The sequence below is a fragment of the Gossypium hirsutum genome, chromosome A06, assembly GCF_007990345.1.
Source record: "Gossypium hirsutum isolate 1008001.06 chromosome A06, Gossypium_hirsutum_v2.1, whole genome shotgun sequence".
In the NCBI taxonomy this organism is placed as follows: Eukaryota; Viridiplantae; Streptophyta; class Magnoliopsida; order Malvales; family Malvaceae; genus Gossypium; species Gossypium hirsutum.
In genome coordinates this window covers 16,104,914-16,126,239 of record NC_053429.1, presented here as the reverse complement: position 1 = coordinate 16,126,239, position 21,326 = coordinate 16,104,914, and the positions used below count along the sequence as shown (strand labels likewise).

The following is a 21,326-nucleotide window of genomic DNA, read 5'->3' as shown; positions in this document are numbered from 1 at the left end:
GGGTCACCTGACCTGTATATATATTCAGCTCGGATGAGTAACTGGTGTATCAAGATACCTGTATATGATATGAGTTTGATCTGTTTAAATGTATAAATGTGGAATTGAGTAAAGTATGGTGTTGATATATTGATTTTGAAATGAATCGATATGTTATATGCTTAAATGACATTATGGTTTGATTACATGTTAAGCTCACCTTGTTCTTGTGGTCTAGACAATCAATATTAAGCTAGTAGTTTATTGTACAATATAAAGCATTGTATATTCTTACCCATTTTTTTCCCTTTCCTTTGTAGATCATCTTGCAGGATGTGTCTTGTAGATCGTTAAGAAGCTCACACTATCCCATTATTGATTTTGTAGTCCTTCAACCATTTAAAGTCCGGTTGTGTAACATGTATATAGGTGTTGTGTATTTGTTACCTTTGAATGTTGGCATAGCTTGGAACATATTTTGTGCATGGATGTGATTTGGCAAATGGATTGAGATAGTATACTTTTAGTAAATGGATTGAGAAGTGTTTATGGCAAATGAAATGGTATAAACGGGTGTGATTTGGCATGTTTAAAGAAGCTTAAGATAGATAAACGTTTGGTAACTTTCAAATGGTTTAGTTGGAATGCCATGATATTGGAATGTTATGTTTAATGGTTGAATTGGTAGCATAGGTTGATGTACGGATTATGGTGAAGGTTTATACTTGTATTGGTATGTGTTTAGGACATTTTTTGTGTAGGAAAGTTGTGCAAATATGCACCAATGGTAAGTTTGAAAGGTAGCTGGGTAATATATACCAAATGGCCTAAAATTTTCCAAAAATAGAATCCACGTCACAATGCCGAGTAATGGTCGTTGTGACGAGCTCTGGGCGTTAGGCCACAGCGTAACGAGGAACCCCATCATCACGACGAGGCCAAGTTAGTATGTCACGTCGCAGCGTCATATCTAAATTTTGTATCTTTTACAAATTGGTTCTCATTCAATCTCTGGCTAACTTTAGAGCATACATAGCCTTGTATAAGACCCGGGAAAGGTTGTATATCATTTTTATCCCTTTAAATACTTATGTTTGTATGTATCATGCTTTGGTTTGAATGTTAAACTATTGTAGGTGCTCCAACAACAGATGTACATCTTATACTAGAACCTGGCGATCAGATCGAGCAAAGGGTGTTACATAATTATTCATGATTGAAACTAAAAATAATAACATTGCATACTTTCTAAAAGATTAAGTGGGAGAAAGTTCTGTAAACAAGACCTATATCCTCCATCTATGGTTTCTTGTGATGGCATGATTTATCAGCCCCAAGGTAGGCATTATCATGTGGATTTCATTGAGGAGATCTTCTTAAAAATAGATTACTATATTGTGATGGTTTGATAATTTTTCTACCTTAAGGTAGGTATTATCATGCGTGTTTCACTAAAGAAGCTTTCTTTTAAAAAAGGACAACTAATCATATATGTTACTTGTTGAGATTGTCTCACGACAACTTATTCGTGGTACATGATGTGATAGGTGTTGAGTTGATGATTATACACTCAAGATTATTCTAGTTAAGTAACTTCCTATGAATCTCTACTTAAATTAGAATGATGGCCAAACATGAAATGATTATTAGCACGTGTGAACACTTGAGGGATTAGGTTTACATATTAATTAGATAGTGATCTATGTTCTTATTAGTTGGTTAATATTTCCCTAATGTGACTTAATCCAATGGGTGTATGAATTATCATTGCAATGACTTACAAATGTTTTCAATGTTTAATGTAAGATGCATGGGTCATTTTAAAGCATTTTGTACGTTGCATTTTTTTTTTTGAAATTATTTGCTTAATACAAATATATTAATGAATGAATGTTTTATTTTTTAGTTCAAAAATGGCACCAACTCCCTTACTAAATATCCCTATCGAGAACAAGTTGAATGAAAATAACTATAAGAAATGAAAAAATAACCTCCTGATTTTCTTAATCTATAAGAAACTTAAGATGGTTCTTGATAATAAATGTCCACCGCGAAACAAGCTGAGGCTAAAAATTGTTGGAAAGAATATGATGAGATAACTCGTTGCTACATACTGGCAAGCATGACCCGTAGCCTATTTAAGCAATTAGAGAGTTTTGATTTTGTCACAGTGATATTGGAAAAACTAGAGGACATGTTTGGAGGCCAAGCTACTTGACTTGACAGTCAACTATAACTAGTTGGTGAATGGCCAATAGAAACTCGACACTCCGGTTAAAGACCATATGATTACTCTTATTAGCTACTTTGTCAAGGTTGAGGTCGAGGCCGAGGATAATGTGGCCAATTTGGACCAGAACTGTAACACCCCATAAATGAGCTAGACGACAAGACTAAGTTTGGAGAGCCACATCAATTATTTCTCAAAACATAAATTTTAAAACTTGGTTTCGAAGTCTATCAAACCAAAATAACTTTAACAAACATAATGTTTACTTCATAAATTATCATTTAGAAAGTCAATTATTTGAAAACCATTGAACTTAAACTAATAATAATAAAAGTAGTTAATAAAAGATGTGACCGAGCTCCCATTCCACCGACCTGATCAAGTTAGTGGGTTACCTATGAATCAGTCAGTAGACAAAATGAGTTAATAACTCGACAAAGAAAAAATTATATATTCAAACAGAGTTAAGGTTAAACCAATAAGGTCCCAAATTTAGATTTGAAATCAGATTTGGAAGACAATCTGTTTAATTTAATAGATCAGAACAGATCGATTAGATAACAAGTCATCTCATTCCTAGAACAGAACAATTCAAAACAAACGACATTTCTTACCCTCATCCGCTACACACCATCTCCGACCAACTCAACACACCAAATTGAGTATTTAATACTCATCCAACCCTACACACCGTAAAGTGTCGATATGACACGTTTCGATAATTGCAAACTAGCTACAGATACCAGTGGCTTGACCACTGATTCAGCTACAGATGTAGATTTCAAACGATAATTGATAAGGATGCTTATACAGTCACTCAGATACAATTTATACTCATATTCAAAGTTATTAATGATTGTTACATTCATCACACATACAAATATTCAATCCTCTGCATCATATCAAAAAATAAAATTTTATATAGGCTATTTCAGTTCATACGACCCTAGCGAAGATCAAAAATCGTTTCAAATGACATATGCAGCCTAAGTCTAAAATCCAATTCCTGATCCACACGTCAGTGTGGTTCCACACGACCTGAACACCTGGCCTATGTGGCTTCACACGACCTGGCACACGCCCGTGTGTTGGCCCGTGTGTCGTACACGACCTGACACACATCTATGTCATCTACCCATGTGGCCCTATTATGCAACAATGAGTCACACGACCTGAACATGCACCCATGTCTCTTGCCTATGTGTCTTTAATTCGTGAACAGTGAGTCACAAGACCTGGACACGTGCCCGTGTCCCTGGCCTATGTGTCTCTAATTCATGAATAGTGAGTCACACGGCCTTGACACGTGCCCATGCTCGTGCCTTTGTCTCGTATATGTCTAATTCATGAATTGAGGGTCACACAGTATGCCACACGGCCCACACAGCCTGAAAAACGGTCGTGTGGTTCACACGGATTGACACACAGTCGTTTGGTATCAACAGCCATGTTTTTTGACGTCTAAAATTCATAGAAAGTTAAGTTTTCGATATGCACATGAAGTAGTTTCGAATTATGATCAAGGTAGATTACTTTTGAGACCTAAAACAAACATTCCATAACCAATCAACGACTAAGACGACGAAAATCACATAATTTTAATACTTAACCACTTATGTCTAAACTTTGACAACTTCCAACAGAACCCACGCTTACCAAACTCAACAATATTATCCTGAAATAGCTTAAAGAGAATTACTTTCTTCGGTATTCTCACTTAAAGAAAAGAGATCAACGATCACTTAGCAGAGAATTCAAGTGAAACAATATAGAAACCCCATTTCTACACATAAATAAAAAATCAACAGAAACTTCGCGGAACCGTAATAATTCATGATAGAACTTACACAGAGACCTTCCCACGTCACAATGAACAACTTAAACTCTCAATTAACTTAGATGGCCCCTTCACCAATGCAATCAAAAAGAAAAAGGAAAAAAAGAAAAAAAAAGAAACAGGATGAAAAAAAAAAGAGAAAGAGAAGAAAAAGTGAAGAAGGAAGGAATACGTTAACTTTTATTTTTAACCACCAGTCAGACTTCTAAAATTTAGCAAAATATTTGTAATGCATACACCAAGACTCAAACACAGGACTAGAGAAAATACAAAAACTTAACCATTGAATCAATTTGCATAGAATTAAACTTAAATCAGTGATTTAGAATTAAAGTGTAGTTTAAAAGAAAGTAGCAAAACTTCCTAAAAACACTACTCAAACCCTTAACCTCAAACACCTACACAGAGCATGTAACACCCCCTAACCCTTTTCCAGTATCGAAATAGGATTACGGAGCATTACCAATCACTATGGTTTATAACACAAATCAAATAAAATTAAACATTGTATAGTTTAGTAATATATCTTATTAACCCCTTTTATGTACATTCAAAGCCCATGAACTATGATAAGAACAAACCGGAACCCAATTAGAAGCTTTTAAATTTTTCATAAATTTTCTAAGATTTCTTGTAATGAACAGTACCACACGCCCGTGTTGTCTCCTCGTATGTCTCACACGGATGGGACATGCCCGTGCTCTTTACCCGTGTACTTCTCTGACTTATTGCTTATGAATAAACCCGTGTGCTTAACCCGTGCGGATTTATTTTCAATTCGAACCTAGTGCAGTTTTCATACGGCCAGGCACATGCCCGTGTCTAAAGGTCGTGTACTACACACGGGTGAGACACACACCCGTGTCTCTGCTCGTATGGCCATACCTGAACATTCTATTTACCAAATTTTTAGATGCAGGGGACACACGGTCTACTCACATGCCCGTGTAAGGGCCGTGTGGACTCAAAATGATCCTTATAGTCCAAGTTTACCAACCCTGCAAACTTCAATAACAAGCAATTTAAAATCCAATCTTTCAACCAATTCATAATATGATTGAATACATCCATTTCACATTAAAATCATCAATGTTACAATCCAACTCGAGTGTATTAGTAAGTGTTTAACATAAAACTTCTAGACAGTGTACTTTGGTACTAATTGAATCAATTCAAATTAAACTATATAAATGACCATATTTTAAACATAAACTCTGCATTCATGGATTAACCATTATCATTCTTACACTATTAACATTCACATTCAAAATGACTTCCAAAAGACAACCTAGTTACATGCCATTTCTCAAAATAAATACATCACCAAGTATTTGAGTTCAGGCTTGTCTTGGATGCTGAGTTGTTAGTCTTTTTCGTTCCTAACCTGCGTATGGAAACAAACCATATGCCGAGTCTTCACTTAGTAGTATTTCTATAAACCAACACTTAAACATTTATTAACACAAAATGCATTTAAGCTACTACTTTTAAATCTAACAGCACTAATTATATTCAAGTTCTTTCTCAATGAAACATTCAATTCAATTATATATCAGTTAATAACAATCGATTTCTAGTATAGTAGTACTGTCATTCAGTTGTCCAGTGTGATAATTTACCCTTATTAACATAAATTGGACTTTGGAAGATACACGGATCCAACCAACACACCAGTACGGCACAATGTGCCTCATCGGCTTTGTCGAAGTAAACAATAGCAGTATGGTACGTAGTACCTCATCGGATTGAACCGAAGTAACAGAAACAGTATAACACACGAATTGCCTCAACGACTCAAGGTCGAAGTATCCCTCTACACTTCCAATCCTATGGCATGCCAATTATATCCAACCTAGCCCGACACTGTTAATAGAGTATTTATTTCACTAAAAATTTTCAGGTAACAGTCAACATACATTTTAATTCAAATACTCACAACTCAATTCGATTCAATACAATAATAGAAATACTTACCATATATATATAATAAATGCAATAGTAATTATTAAGTTTGGTTTATAGAAATACAAACCGTAAATTTTTTGGATTACTCCCCGTCAACTTTCTCTTTTCCTTTCTTTGTCGATGCCTTCGGTCCTACGTTAGCTACGGAAATTAAATAATTTATACTATTAATAAAATAACAATTCACAATAAATAATTAAATTTCTATTCAATTCAAAGCTAAATTTTCAATTTAATCCTTATTAACACTTTTACTTTTATTACTCAATTCATACTTCATTACTATTCAATTTCCTATCATATTCACTTTAAACATTAGATATCCATGGTAAAACCCTAGTTTCAAGTTTCTTTCAATTTAGTCCTTCAAACATAAAACTTATAGCTTCCTTTACAATTTAATCCCTTAATCAATTCTAACTTCATATTTATTCAATTAAATCCCTAATTCAATAATTTGTTCAACACAACCCATGTCTAAAAATCTATTAACTTTCAAAATTTTCACTTACATCAAGTAATATTTGTCTCTAGGACTCCAAAAACATCATAATTATAAAGAAAGGGACTTATTTAACTTACCAAATTAAGCTTGAGGCTTCAAAACCCTAAATTTCCCTTTTCTTTTTTCTTTCCTTCTTTCTTTCTCTATTCTTATTCTTTTGTTTCTTTATTTTATTTATTTTATTCCTTTTATGTTTTAATTAATTAATAATTAATATAATAATATATTATATATATTAAATATCTTATACCTAAAATATAAGTAAATACATATATATTTTACATTTGTATAAATACAATTATTACAAATGTATTAATTTATACCACACATTTGTCCCCTTTTAGTTTATTTACTAATTTAGTCCCTTCACTTTTCTTTAGTCTATTATTAAACTTTTACACTATATTCAATCTAGTCTTTATACTAAATTAACCTTAATTCAAGCTAATTCACCTAACCAAAATCTAATCAATCACACAACTAACATTCGTAAATATTTCTAATAAATATTTATAAACTCAATTTTCGAAAATAGTAAGCCAGATACCCGATTTCCAATACCCATAAATTTCGGGTCATTACAGAGCACATAGCCATAGATGCAGAGACTTAATTACAATAGAATTTAACAGGCTGACATTCAAATTTTGGGACGTTACAAGAACACAAACATTGAAATTGTATTCAAAAGCTTGTCTAAGGACTTTGTAAGCTTTAAGGTTGTATATAACCTTGGGAATAAAAAACAAACGTTTACACAACTCATTAAAGAGTTATAATACTATGAGTTGATGTTGAATAACGGACTACTAGTTTGAAAAGTGGAAGTTAACTTAGCATTTGCTTATTCTTCTTAAGGGAATGTGGTCTTTCTTGTTCGAAAATGGTTTTCTTGCATAGCGTAAAATTAAAATTTTGAAAACAGGTTTAGTTTTTGATATTATGCAATAAACCCGAATTTGAATTCACACCTTTGTTTTTGGATAGACGGATCCTTATCGTTCTCGACTTTCAACCAAATGATCTTCCCTGCTATTCTCGAATCACAGACTGGTCCAAGTGTGGGCACGAACGATTCAAATCAAAACACACAACTAGAAATAGTTTTATTTTCTTTAAGTGTGAAAATGAAAAATCTTTTCTCAAATAGAAACCAATAGAATTGTTAATCCAAAAAATAGATTCAATAGTTAAAAATAAATTCTCTTTATTTTAGGGCAAAGTAACAATATCTTAAAGTTTTGTTAATTTCCCTACTAGTGTCATCTATTTATAAGGAGAGAAGGTAAAACCCTTGTTGAATTGTAGAAGTTTATTTCAACTGGAAAAAAAACTCCTGATCTACATAGAAGTATAAGTAGCGGCAACCCTAGTTCATATTACTAGGATTTGTTGTCCAACCCTTTTAACATGAGGGGCTTTTGGGCCTTTCCCATATCGAGTCTAATTACAAACACTTCTCGGGCTTTTAACCTAATACTTTATAATTTGATACAACACGATATTTGTTTTTCTATTTCCCGAAATAAACTTCTTAATATATTATTAATTAAATATAATCTTATTAACCCAATTCTAATTTCGTTAAAATCATGACGATTTTACTGTAAAAGAATATATGAGAAAATGTATTAAATATTTCTATATTCAATGGTTCACTATGAGCAAATGATTTATTTTTATTTCTGAAGTTCATTTAATACGAAAAACATAAATTCATTTTTCATGTCATTTTCATTTTGGAGAAAACCATAATCATTTCCAAATGTTTTATCATTTCTCCATTTTCACCATTTCTAATCATTTCTATTAATTTTATTCAACATGCAACTTATTTCTGGTTTCAACGAGCAAGCGGGGATTGATTGGACATATGCCATTAAGTCTCAAATAATTTATAATTAAGTTCCAATTTTTCACCTATTAATTATAAACTTATTTAGTCACAAAGTCATTCCACTATAGTATTGTGACTGAGCTCTACCTAACAGCATACCATAACGAAAGCAACTCGATTAGTGCTCGTCCAATGACCTTTTCATAAGTGTGTTACCATTATAGGTTATCATTAATCTCTTATAAGCTGCTTAGTGGAGGCTAAGGATAATGAGGCCAATTTAGACTAGAACACACAAATTGGAATTGTATTAAAAAGTTTGTCTAAGGAATTAATATGCTTTAAGGTCACATATAACCTTGGGAATAAGAAACTAACGTTTACACAACTTATGAAGGAGTTACAATACTATGAGTTGATGTTGAATGAGAGTCAACTGGTCCAAAAAGCAGAAGCTAAGTTACTATTTTTTCTTTTTCTAAAGGGAAGGGAAAGTATGCTAAAAGGATCAAGGTTAAGTCCTCTGGCCACCAAAAGTGGAAAGGAAGAAAATTAAGAAGCTTAAATACTTATCCAAGTCTAAATTTTTTCTTCTATAATAAAAAATGACACTTCAAAGCCGACTATAAAGAGTGGAAGGATTACTTAACCACTAAGGGAAACTGTATGGAAGTCTTTATAATATAAGTTTGTTTAGTGGAAGATTCGATAAATATTAAGTTAGTGATTCTAGAGTCACTAACCATGTATGTGTTTCTTCATGTATGCTATGTTATACACATGTCTAGATATCTACTTATAAGTAGGGTTAGTGAGTCGATATCATGCGAATCCCGGTATAACACACTGGCAAGCAGATAAGAACATACTCAAATATGATAACAAAGGATTGTATGCTTGTGTAATCTGAAAAAGACCCCATTCCTATTAGTAATACTGATTTTGACTTTCAAATGTGTTGAGATTTGAAGAAATCGACATTAAGTTATGTCTTTATCATAAGTGGTTGGTCCTTAGTATAAAGAAATACGAGCAAGGTTACTCTGCTCACTTCACTATGGAGGTCTAATATGTGATAGGCAAAAATTAAAACAATTTAACAATGCGAAAATAGCTTAACATCAAAGAAACCGCATGAGGATAAAAACACGTTGATAGAAAGTATTATAAGGGAAACTATAGTAATTGACAGAATATCGGATGTACTCAAAATCACATCTGAGGACAAACCCTACATATTTTGTTAGCAAGACTTTGGTAGCTAGGAGTTTTGAGAAACATATAGAAGGCATGAGAATCCAAAACATGACTCACCTACTTCATTAGGGCAAGTGGCAGATTGTGAGATTTTATGCCCTAAGTGTAGTATTTTCTTTTTCAATAATCGACACATTAACTTGAATTTTTTGGGAAAAAGAATCCACCCACTCGATATGCAGACGTTTCAATGGTGGTTTTTATTTTTCTTTCTTTCTCAACTTTAATCCATTTTACGAAATCTCCTTGCCTGAGATTGATTTTTCTTAAATTATCTCTAGCATCATTTCTTAAATTATCAATCTGCTCTAGTAGTAAGGAGGCCCTATCTCAACTTGGTTGTGAGTCCTCAATTATTATTTCCCTATTATTCGAACCAACTAAAATTAAACATTCTCTCTACAATTTTATTTGCCCGTTGAATGGTTTTTGGGCCTTGTGATCATATCAGGCTTGTATTAATGTTCCATTAGGAGACCTTAAAAGCCCAATATGGGCCTGTAGATATTCTTTATCATCCAAAACTTCAAGCATTTTATCTATACTCGATCCACTTGAAGATCTTTCCCCACTGTTAAATTGTTACCATTAATTTCCCAACTGTCACCAATACATTCAATGTAAATGACGCATCTAAGATATCAACAAGAATTTGAAATATTAAACCTAATTTTTTGTTCTTATCAATGGCATTATTATCGATTTGAGGTTCTTTTCTTAATTTTGTCGTCCTCTATCTTTTGTTTTGCACTTGCATCTAAAGACCAAAAAGTTTATGTTCTATAGAGGTAGTCATATCATTCATCTTAATTTTCAACAAAGCTTTACTAAATAATATGTAATTCGAATAACATTACGAGGAAACCTCTCTTTTGTATAGCCATAACAACCTTAATCATAGAAAATCATTGGAAGGCATTCATACTTACCACCTACATTACTCCATCAAAATTAATAAAAGAAACAAGAAGTTTATTAGGATCCACAATAAAGACTAATCAAGCTAAGAGACATATGTTTCTAGCATTAGTGTTATAATTTATCTTTACCACTTGACCTAAGACCTTTGCAATTGCATGCATAAGATATTTACAATAACATATATATGGTAGCCCAAATAACCACACCCAAGCAACAATCTTAAAGGGTACGCTTCTTTAATGGAGAAAGACCTACTCCAAGGTTGGACTGTAAGATAGTACCTTACATCTATCAAAGGCCCTCCATTAGAGCATGATCAAAGTCCTTGCTACTAAGCTTCACCAAAAAATAATCATATCTAAATCAATCAATTGGAAATTCCTTTCTAGTGACCAAAGAGACTATAACCGACCTAAAAGCACTTGAAAATTAATGATTTTTCCAATAAAACAAAAAACTATTGAGTTTTCAAGGCTTTTATCAATAGATTGGTCCACTCATTCAAAGAAGCAAATCCTAAGGAATTTCCCCTCATAAACATTGTTATATTTCATTCCAATAACTCAAGATTTGGCTCCTCAAAAGAGAGATTCGTCCCAATAGGGAGACCAATGTTTTCTAATAGTATATCTTTAAATGGAAAAGACTTAGCACCGGCATCAACCATCTCTTGGTCATCTTGCCCCGGATCTAAGGCATCTTTGTGCTTGACTTTTTTGGTTACTCTCTCATATTCCAACAATATCACGAACTTAATAACTCTAAAATATAGAGTTATTTTAATACCTTTTAGCTTATAATTTCATTCAATTCAAGGGTAATAGTGTCTCAATTTTGTTGTAATTGTTCTAATTCATGTTTATTGTAAATTATTATTAGAATAATACACATTGGTCAATTTATATGCTAAAACATGAAGTTTTCATCCATGAAGGTGACTAGTGGCCTCAGAAGAAAGAAAGAATGCAAATTTACATATTGATGCTCCATGCCGCACCATTGTTCCAACCTTTGGCCAATAGGGTCAAGCTCGAAAATGTACATCTTTTGACACCCCATTTCGACCTTGTTGGACTTCAAATCTCTTCTTAAACCAAAGATGGAGTGGACAAACAAACATGGACAGCCTAAAGAGGAGAAGGAGAAAGAGGCCCAAGTCGTCCATTAGTAAGAGAAAGGAGCCCAAACCGTCCATGGGACTTAGTCTCTACCTATCTCAACCGCCAAATCAGTCATGGAGAGAATCAAGCAACCACTGAATCAACCATAGAGAGAATCAAGCAACGTCTCCCCTAAATCATCAAAAATGCCACCTACATAAAGGAAATCAAGAGATTGACGCCAAAAATAGTAAAGTAAGAAAGGGGACTAACTAGTATAAATGAGGGAAAATGCTTGACAAAAAATATACCACAACATATCACAATTGAGAGCGTTGAGAACAATGCCTAGAAGAGGAAGAGAGCCATTGTGAGAGAGCAAGCAAGAGTTAGCCACAGAGAACTACCAAATTCGGCTAGCATCTCTTCTTAATTAGCCACAGAGAACCACCATTGGCTATTCATCATTCATCTTTCCTTTGTCATATTTGTTGTTTTGTTATTGTGTTGATAAACATGATTGCAAACTGTCTTCTTGCTTTCAATTTAATCATCATGGCTTAATGTTGTTTTGCTAGAATGGTTATGGATCTCTGATATACTATTATTGATTCTTTGTTATTAATATTTGTGCAAATGATTGCTTATTCATCCAAGTAATTTACGTGTTCAACTTACAATGCATGGCCAACATTGGTAAATAATTGAACTAATTATTTAATCTGAGAAAATGTAATAATTGATAGACATACAACTTGAATGGTGCATGTTAGGACGATATCAGGAGATAATTGTTGCATGCATAACCCTTATGAATGGTGCCTGAGAAGGTGATCTTGATGTTAATTTCGCATATAGATATACGTTAAGTAACTAGAAGATTAATATAGGACTTTGAGAGAAGCCTACAACTTGAAGAAATTGAATTAATAAATCATCATATTACCACAAATTCATTGTAACATTTTATAGCATTATTTTTAGTGATAGCATGTTAGGGAAAAATAATTATTCTAGTATTTCATGTCATTGTTATTAAATCTAGAGTTCAACTTTTCTACTGCTATTCTCTTTTGTATTGTTTTTTAATTTGCTTGCATAATTAGTTTAATTTAGTTTATAATTAAATCCTCACATTCAAATTTTAATTACTTACTAAATTGTTGATAATTAATTTGCAATTGTTGACTTACATATACAGTCCCAGTGGAGACGATAACTCTATACTTACTGCTTTATTACTTGTTGACGACTGTCTACACTTGCACATCATTCAATAATAGCGCGATAGAAACTCAGTCTCTCATTTCTTGGAGAAATGCAAATGTTCATGGTCTACATTCCTACCATCACTAAAGTAGTTATTAAATTATATTTTGTAATGACCCAGTTTTCAGTAGTATTGAAAAAGATGAAAAAGATGATTTCGGGACCTCTTTTTCGTAAACCGAGCTTGTAAATATTTTTACTAAATATTTAAAGAGTTATTGTATAGGTGAATTGAATTTTGGATGAGAAATTTAGTCAAAATTATGTTTAATTAGGTCTCCGAGACTAAATTGTGAAAGTTCACAATTATAGATTTATAATTGGCCAAAGGCTTAATGATTTATATAGCAATTAAATCAAGGTCTAAAATGGTAAATATATCATTTTAGAATTATAATGGACTATTGGTATGGTAAATTGTTATAATAATAAAATTATAATTTAAGTTATAAATTATAAAAGTAAACTAATATATAAGAAAGCATGGAAAGAAAGAGAAAATATTTCTCTTTTCATCTCCAAATGACTGAAACCTCCATTTTTTAGGTGGAAGGAATTGGTTTAGGGCTCCAAACTTTAGTCCCTCAATTGGTGAGTTCAATTTAGTCCTTTTCTTTTATTTTTTTATGTTTTTTAGGTCTTAAAAATTTGATTTAGCTAGCCTCGTATACAAATTTCTAAAACTATTAAATTTTTATTTCTTGAAGTTTTAGGTATTAAATTGATAGATTTTAAGCTTAGAAGTGAAAATGGACTACTTTTTAAAGTTAAATTGCTAGTTTCTGATCATAGGAACAAAAGTGTATAAATTTTAAAATTGGTATAAAATTTCTATAATTATTGATAATAAAAGGTTATAAAAGGATGTATCTAAGATCGGTTTCAAAATTGAAGCTCAAATTCAAAAGTAATAGCAATTTTTGTTTTAGGGACTAAATTAAATAAAATAAATTTTTTTATAAAATGATAATTGATTGTGATTTTTTTTAATATTTATGGTATTGTATATTTATGTTAATTTGTAGTTAACGTCGACCCGAATTCCTCAAGGGGGAAAAGAAAAGCTAAAGTCGTCAATGAATAGCTCAAAATTCTCAGTTTGTATTTCTATAATTTGAACAACTTCAATTGATGTATATCTATTCTATTTTGCATGATAAGTTTATGAGGTGAGCTGAAATTGATAAATTGAGTTGACTTGAATATAATTGATTATTGAGATAGAGGACTATATTGAATATAATTGAAAATACTGTAAATTGATGTAAATGTAAAATTGACTTTGAATTGGGATAAATCATGCTATGATACTTATGAATTGATGCTTTGGTTGATGAGTTGAAAATAATAAATTGTGAAATTTGAATTATATTATGAATTGGACAAATACATACCCTATTAATTGTTCGAGCAAAGTCGAATATAGTTGGCATGCCATAAGATAAATTGAGTATGGTTACTTCAACTACATGCCGATGAGTGTTGGGCACAACTTTTACATTGGTTATATTGATAAGTGTTGGGCATAATTTATTTACTTAGGATTTTCCGATGAGGCATTGAGTACCAAAATTGGTATGTTGGTTAGATTCATCTATCCGTTCGAGTCTGAGTCATGTTAATAAGGATTTAAAATGTAAAATTGATAATGTCTATCAAATGAATGGCTAATGTGAAAAATTATGTAAATCGGATTGTAAGCTCGGAAGATTGGTATGAAGTTGAGACAAATCGACCGCTTCGATTCGAGATATGTTGTGATAATGTATGATACTACTATACTAGTTAATTGAACTTGAATGGAATGATTCATTTAGTAGAATGTACATTATAACATGTTGTTTGGCATTGGTATTGAATGGCCTTTTATTAAGTGTTTTTAATTGATTTAAGATGTATTATAATGTTCGATTATAAAAATACCACTGAGTTTATTACTCAACGTATGATTTTATTTTTTGTGCACAAGTTAGGTTTCAAGCAAGATCCCGAGCATCGAATTCAACATCTAGATAAAATCCCAAACTCAACAATGTTAGTGAATCCCTTTTTGTTTTGTTAGTTGGCATGTACCTAATGGAATCACTTTAATATTTTGTTATGTTTGGGATTATTGAATTTGAAATTAGTAAATGATTATAAACAAGTATATACTAAGTTGGTAATTGAAGTTTGGTATAATTTGATTATATGTGCTAATGTTGATGTATGAGAGTTGATAGATAATATTTTAGGTACATATATATTAAGCTTGGTAGGAATTTAAGCATTAAGAAATTGCTTAGATTGATTGGATGGTACTATTTGTTTAATTGATAGAAATAGGATATAAGTATGTTGTTGAATGTATATCAATGTGTCTAAAATCCTAGTTGAAATGGTACAACGACGAATTGTTGATGCATAGTTAAAGATAGCATGATTTGATGTTGGTTAGAATGCATATAACGCATATGAATTGGTATGGTTTGATAATGGATTGGAATGAGGTAGGTACCAAATGCAGAATTTGAAATTATTTTATGAGGTATCAATACCTTAGGAAAGGTATCGATACTTTAGTAATTTTTAAAAACAGCAAACTATAAAATGGTATCGATACAGGGGAAAGTTGTTGATACTTTGTAGAAGGTACTGATACTTTATGAAAGGTATCGATACCTTTGGTTTTTGTTCAATTTTTCTAACTTCGAAGCTCAAATTGGTATCCGTACCAGGTAGGGGTATCGATACCTAATCTGAATTTTTGAAAACATTGCAATTTGGTATTATTTTAATCTTGGGTTAACTTTAGAGCATACGTAGGCCTGTATAAGTTCCAAGAAAGGTTGTATATTGTGTTTATGAACTGAAATGCTTATGGTTACATGAATTGTGCTATAATTTAAATGTTTTGTGTTCGTAGTTACTCCGACAACGAATGTAACATTTCGTCACTCAGACCCAGCGATCGGATTGGGTATTGGATGTTACATATTTATAAAGTTGGAATCAAATTATAGAATTAAAATCTAGGACATTACAATTAAACTTAAAATTACAAATAAAAAATGAGCATTAAAATCAAATTCCAAAAAAAGAAAAACCAAGAACTCTCAAAGTGCCACATCATTGCACTTTAACAAAATCTAAGTTTAAGAATCGAATTGGAAGAAATTGTCAACTTCCAAAACTAATCTGGACCAAAAAACTCAAAGACTAAATTTAGAAAATATATTATCAAATTCAAATTCTAAATGTTGTTTTATCCTAAAATTAGTCATTTTCAATGTTGAATTAAGCTGCTCATTGCATGTGATAGTTGTTATATTTTTTATAGATGAATGGTAATATATGTATAAGGTTCCCACTTAAATAAATGTTATTGGTCTTTTATTCTTAGGCTGCGTTTTTTTCAAAAAAAAATCTTCGAACCCTACCAAATCAGGTGAAACCTAAATGTAATTTGCACACAATTTATAATTATTAAGTTGTATATTTTTATGTTATTAAAAATGCAATTTCACCATTTTGATAGCAGATCACTTTACAAATTTTAAAAGATTAAATTAAATTTTTATCATTTTAAGGGTCAAAATGTAATTTTACCGTTACTAATTTAAAATTTTATGAATTATAAAGGGGATAAAAGGGAAATTCCATTTTTCTTAGAGGGGTTGTTTGGCCGGGGCTTGGTTCTGCTCCTAAGCATATGCTCAAGAATCCAATTCCTTGTGGAGGGTGAAGTTAAAATTTTGGGTAAACTATATCATTAGTTAGTAAACTATGGGTAGGTTTTTTGTTTTGGTCATTTAACTAAAGAAGTCACAATTTGGTCATTGAACTATTCAAAAGTTTTTCATTTAAGTCATTGGACTATTAAAATCAATGTTATATGGCTTTCTCTGTTTACATTGCTTGCACCAACAAAAGCTCTATTTCTCTTTCTATTCTATAGTTCAATTTTTTTAATGAAATAACTTTGGATGTCACGAATCTACGAACCAAAATTCAAATAGTTTTTTCTCCAATATTCGACACTAACAACCAGAAGGACTTTTATCTAAGGTATGTTCTTCCACTCGTTGATGGGTACTAATCCACCATACCGATTGTCGAATCGTCGCTTGGAGCTCACTAGCAATACTTTTTTTTAAAGAAATAACATAACAACTGAGTGACTTAAATAAAAATAATTAAATAGTTTAATGAATTAAATGAAAACTTTCAAATAGTTATGTGAGTAAATTGCATTTTTTTTTAGTTAAGTGACAAAATGAAAACTCACTCATAGTTTCGTGATTAATTGTGAAATTTACCCTACAATTTTTTTTTGTTAAAAGTGAAAGTTAAATTATAAATATTTGGAGGGTTAAATGTAAAAGAATGATAATAAAAGAATTATTAAATTATTAGTTAAAGTAAAATTAAAAAAATGCAGCTGTACTACATAATTAATGGTTGGGCTGTGTGAAATAGAAAAAGATGGGTCCGTCAATACTCATACCTAAGTACGATGTTTAGGAATCAATGAACGATATTGACTGGAAGAAATATATAAAATTAACGCTAAAAACGCGGATTATTATAATAAAACACATGAGTAGCGCGGCAGGTTCGTGCCTGCTGAATTTTCATTAATTTTCTAACTGACCGCAACAAATTAAGGAAGATTGTGATTCCCAAATAATACCATTTTTACCTGTAAGGTCAACGATTTAACTAAAAAAAAAAAAGAAAGAACGCAGGCATGCACGTGTGACTCATTACGAGAAAATTTCATTTAATACAAACAAAAAACTAAAATTATAATTAATTTGCCTCTCATTCCTCCACCTTGGCTCAACATGGATAATCGATCCATTCATTTTGAGTTCATTTATTTTCCTAATTTTCTGCAGTAAAAATGAGACTACCATAGTGTGATGTTATTGCTAGATTTAAGGTTTCCCAATTCCCAACCACATAAAAGATATTGTAATTTAATTAATTAATTAATTAATTAAGCTTCATAGTATAAAATCATCAAATATATCATTATGAGACAGTGATTCCAAAATGGGTCCATAATTTATATATATTGGCTTCGCTTTTACATCACCCCGCTAAGCAATGGGTGATTGAGTTTTGAGTTGTCTAAAATATTTAAAAAAACAGCAAGAGGTGGAGAAAGGCATATGGTACTCTACCATTTACCATTTTCAAATTTTACATAAATTTAATTCGAATTCATTTCATATTTAGTTATAAATAATATTTTTCCATTTTTGTATTTGTCTAACACAAAGGATGTTGAAAGCAATCATGCTGGAATGAAATTGAGACCCTTTGAATTTCAGAACCGTACAATTAAGGGAGACTATATATATATATAATATTTAATTCAAGGTGTTTGTTCTTTCTATTGGTCGAGTGCAGCACCCCATTTTACATATATGGTTCCCAAAAGCCGAAGTCTATTTCTAAACTTAATGTTGCTCCAACTTTTTCAGCCCTTAACTACATGTGCCACATCTCATCAATTGCACTTCAACATTGAAATATACTAGATCATAGGGTAAAATTTTATGTAATAATTTATTCAAATTTAATATAAAAATCAAATGAAATTTTACTTGGGTAAAGTGGTATCTTTAAAAATCATTTTGCCACTTGTTTAAATTTCAATATAATTCAGTTTTTATTGATTTATTATAAAAGGAGATAAAAATATTTTCATAATACTTTTTATATAAATATATAAGTATATTTGAATAATTTTTCAAGTCAATGATGCATGCTTAACTTGAGACACTAACTCAATAGAAAATTTAAATATAAGTATATAAATAGGTGAAAGTATCTATCGAGCCCCTCTATTATAAAGATTGGATCAAATTAGTCCATTTATTATTAAATAGATTAATTTAATCTATGTACTATTAAAAAGAAGCAAATAACAAGGTTAATATTTATTGTTTAAAAAATGACATGGTTTTTTTCATTATAGCTCAACTTCAAACAAAAGATCCCATTTGTAAAATTAAAAAAAGCTTTCAAAATATTAACTTTATTAAATAATAAATGACATTCTTTAAACATTAAGTGTTAAATTTAACTTTATTTGAATCTTTTTCAACCATAGAGAGATTAAATTGATCTAATTAATAACAGATGAACTAATTTTAATTTAATTCCTATAATAGAGGGTCCTACCGTGTTGAAAGGTGGAAAATAAATAAATAAACCAAAATGAAATCCTAACAAACCTAATAGAAAACTGTAATGAAAATATGGTGTCAGCTGAAAAGTTGTAATAAGTTGTGAAAAGGGAAAATGTGTTTGATATCACAATATTTATTATTTCCCAAAAAAACCAGATGAAGAATCAGAATCATACATATAAAAGAAAAAAAAAACATAACATAAATACAATTTGTAAGGAGATGAGAGAATGGTGGTTGAAATGCAAGTGTCAAATGAATATGCCTCTCTAACAGACCATTTATTATACTATTCTATTTTCCTCTCATTCAATTCCTCCATTTTTACTGCTTAGGTCTCTATGTAGTGTTAATTGAAAACATTAAGCCCTCTCCATCCAAAGATTGAGGTTGATGAATCATTGCAACTTGATGACCAACAGATTAGTCCAAAATACAAGTCATAAAATGAAAAGTTTCTCTCCAGAAATCAGGGGGTGTAAACAAATGACCCTTCCCCCGTCCCATGTGATACTTCTTGGCTTTTAGCCATTTCATGTATAATTTCAGTGGTTTTATTATAACTATTACAAGAAAATAGAAATATATTGAGAATTGAATGAACCCAAACAGGAACATATGACCTTTAATTACTCCACAACACATGTCAATCTCACAAAATATAATTACAAGAATAGAAATGAAGAATCCCCATTATATTTGACTTCCTTTGAGAAGGGAAAAAAAGTAGAAATTTTTACCAATCCATGCTAAATCTCTAAGCACAATGGAGTAAACCATGCAAGATTTATTTATTTTTTCTTTTCTTATGCCCGTTCCATCTAGGAAAAAAAATGTAAAAAGGGCGATTTCGTCAAATAAAAATTATATGAGTATTTTGTTTTTAACAAAAAGGGCACATACTAGTGATTTTTTGTTTTTAGTGATCCCATAGTAAAGGGCCAAACCCGGTGATCATCTCACTTTCTTGAATTTGCATTGAAATCTCTTCCCCAAAATACCCACAGTTTTCTTCGTAATACCAAGGCATGCCACTCGGATTAAAAAACCATCCATCGACCGCGTCCACGTACACGAACTCGTTCCCTAACTCGGCCGATTCGAAGCTCGTCCCTAGACTTGGCAGCTCCACTATCTGGCTCAGCTCCTCCGGTGTCGACACGTCATCCACATTCGACGATGACGACGTGGAAGCTGAGGACGACAGCGATGAAGATGACGTGGCGTTGCTGTTGTTACTACTAATGCTGTTACTTAAGAAGTCCATTGAGGCAGCTTTGGCAGCGGCGGCTTGGACGTCGCGGGGGGCGTTGGAGGCTGGTCGGGGCAACGACTCGGCGAGCTCAGGGAAGTTGAGAATGGCGGCGTTGCCTTTGATGCTTAAGGCTGCAACGTCATGGGCACGTGCGGCCATTTCGGGAGTGGAAAAAGTGCCTAACCAGATCCGGTTCTTCTTACGGGGCTCTCGGATTTCGGATACCCATTTGCCCCATGCCCGCATTCTTACCCCACGGTAAACCGGATGCTTGCTACTATCCCTCTGACGCTTTTGCCTCTTGGAGTCGGGGGTGGGGTCAGTTCCCGAATCCCTTTTACCGCCATAAGAGCATGGTGAAGGTGGAGACAGAGTAGAGGAGTTGTTGCTAAGAGTGCTTGACTCGGTTTCTGAGTTTGGTGAGTCACCCATTATCTAGTTCTGATCCAGGGTTTCCCTCTACACACTTGAGTTCAAAATAAAACCTATTCAGTATGAATATATAATGAATGCAAAGTGCTAACACCTAACCTAGTAAACAGTGTGAAATGAGCAGTTAATGAACAGAGAGGATTGAGTTGCTTATGGTTGCAGTTGGTTTGGAGGGAAGGAAGGAAGGAAGAATGAGAGGGAAAAGGTTTGATTTGAGGAGAAAAGGGGAGGGAGGAATATTGGGGGGTTTTATGGAGGGGAAAAGGAAATACAGAGCAAATAAAAGGTGCAAGGAAAAACGTGGTTTATTCAAGTTTTCCCCACAGGCCACACTGATGCACGCACACCACCAATCTGCCCTTTTCCAATGCACCAAATCGTTTCCATTTGCTTTATTTCTTTATTATTTTTCAATTTTTTTAACTTGCAAATACTATTATAAATTTTTTTATATAACTACTCCCAATAATTCTCAAATACTTATTACTTGTTTAAACATACTTGAAACTCATGTATTTTTAATTATTACGGTAGTAACGATATTAATCATGCTAAAA

General features: G+C 32.1%; 1 protein-coding gene across 1 annotated transcript; it reads right to left on the bottom strand.

Moving 5' to 3' along the window:
• Window positions 1-19,669: 19,669 nt before the first annotated feature.
• Window positions 19,670-21,103, bottom strand: LOC107962738 (dehydration-responsive element-binding protein 3). The gene has a single exon (XM_016899230.2). It carries the CDS (start codon window positions 20,767-20,769, stop codon window positions 20,002-20,004), a length of 768 nt encoding a protein of 255 aa, XP_016754719.2. The 5' UTR covers window positions 20,770-21,103; the 3' UTR covers window positions 19,670-20,001.
• Window positions 21,104-21,326: the final 223 nt, after the last annotated feature.

What these genes read in the sequence shown, in the direction of transcription:
- LOC107962738 (XM_016899230.2), bottom strand. Translation starts at nt 20,769, where the DNA reads ATGGGTGACTCACCAAACTCAGAAACCGAGTCAAGCACTCTTAGCAAC.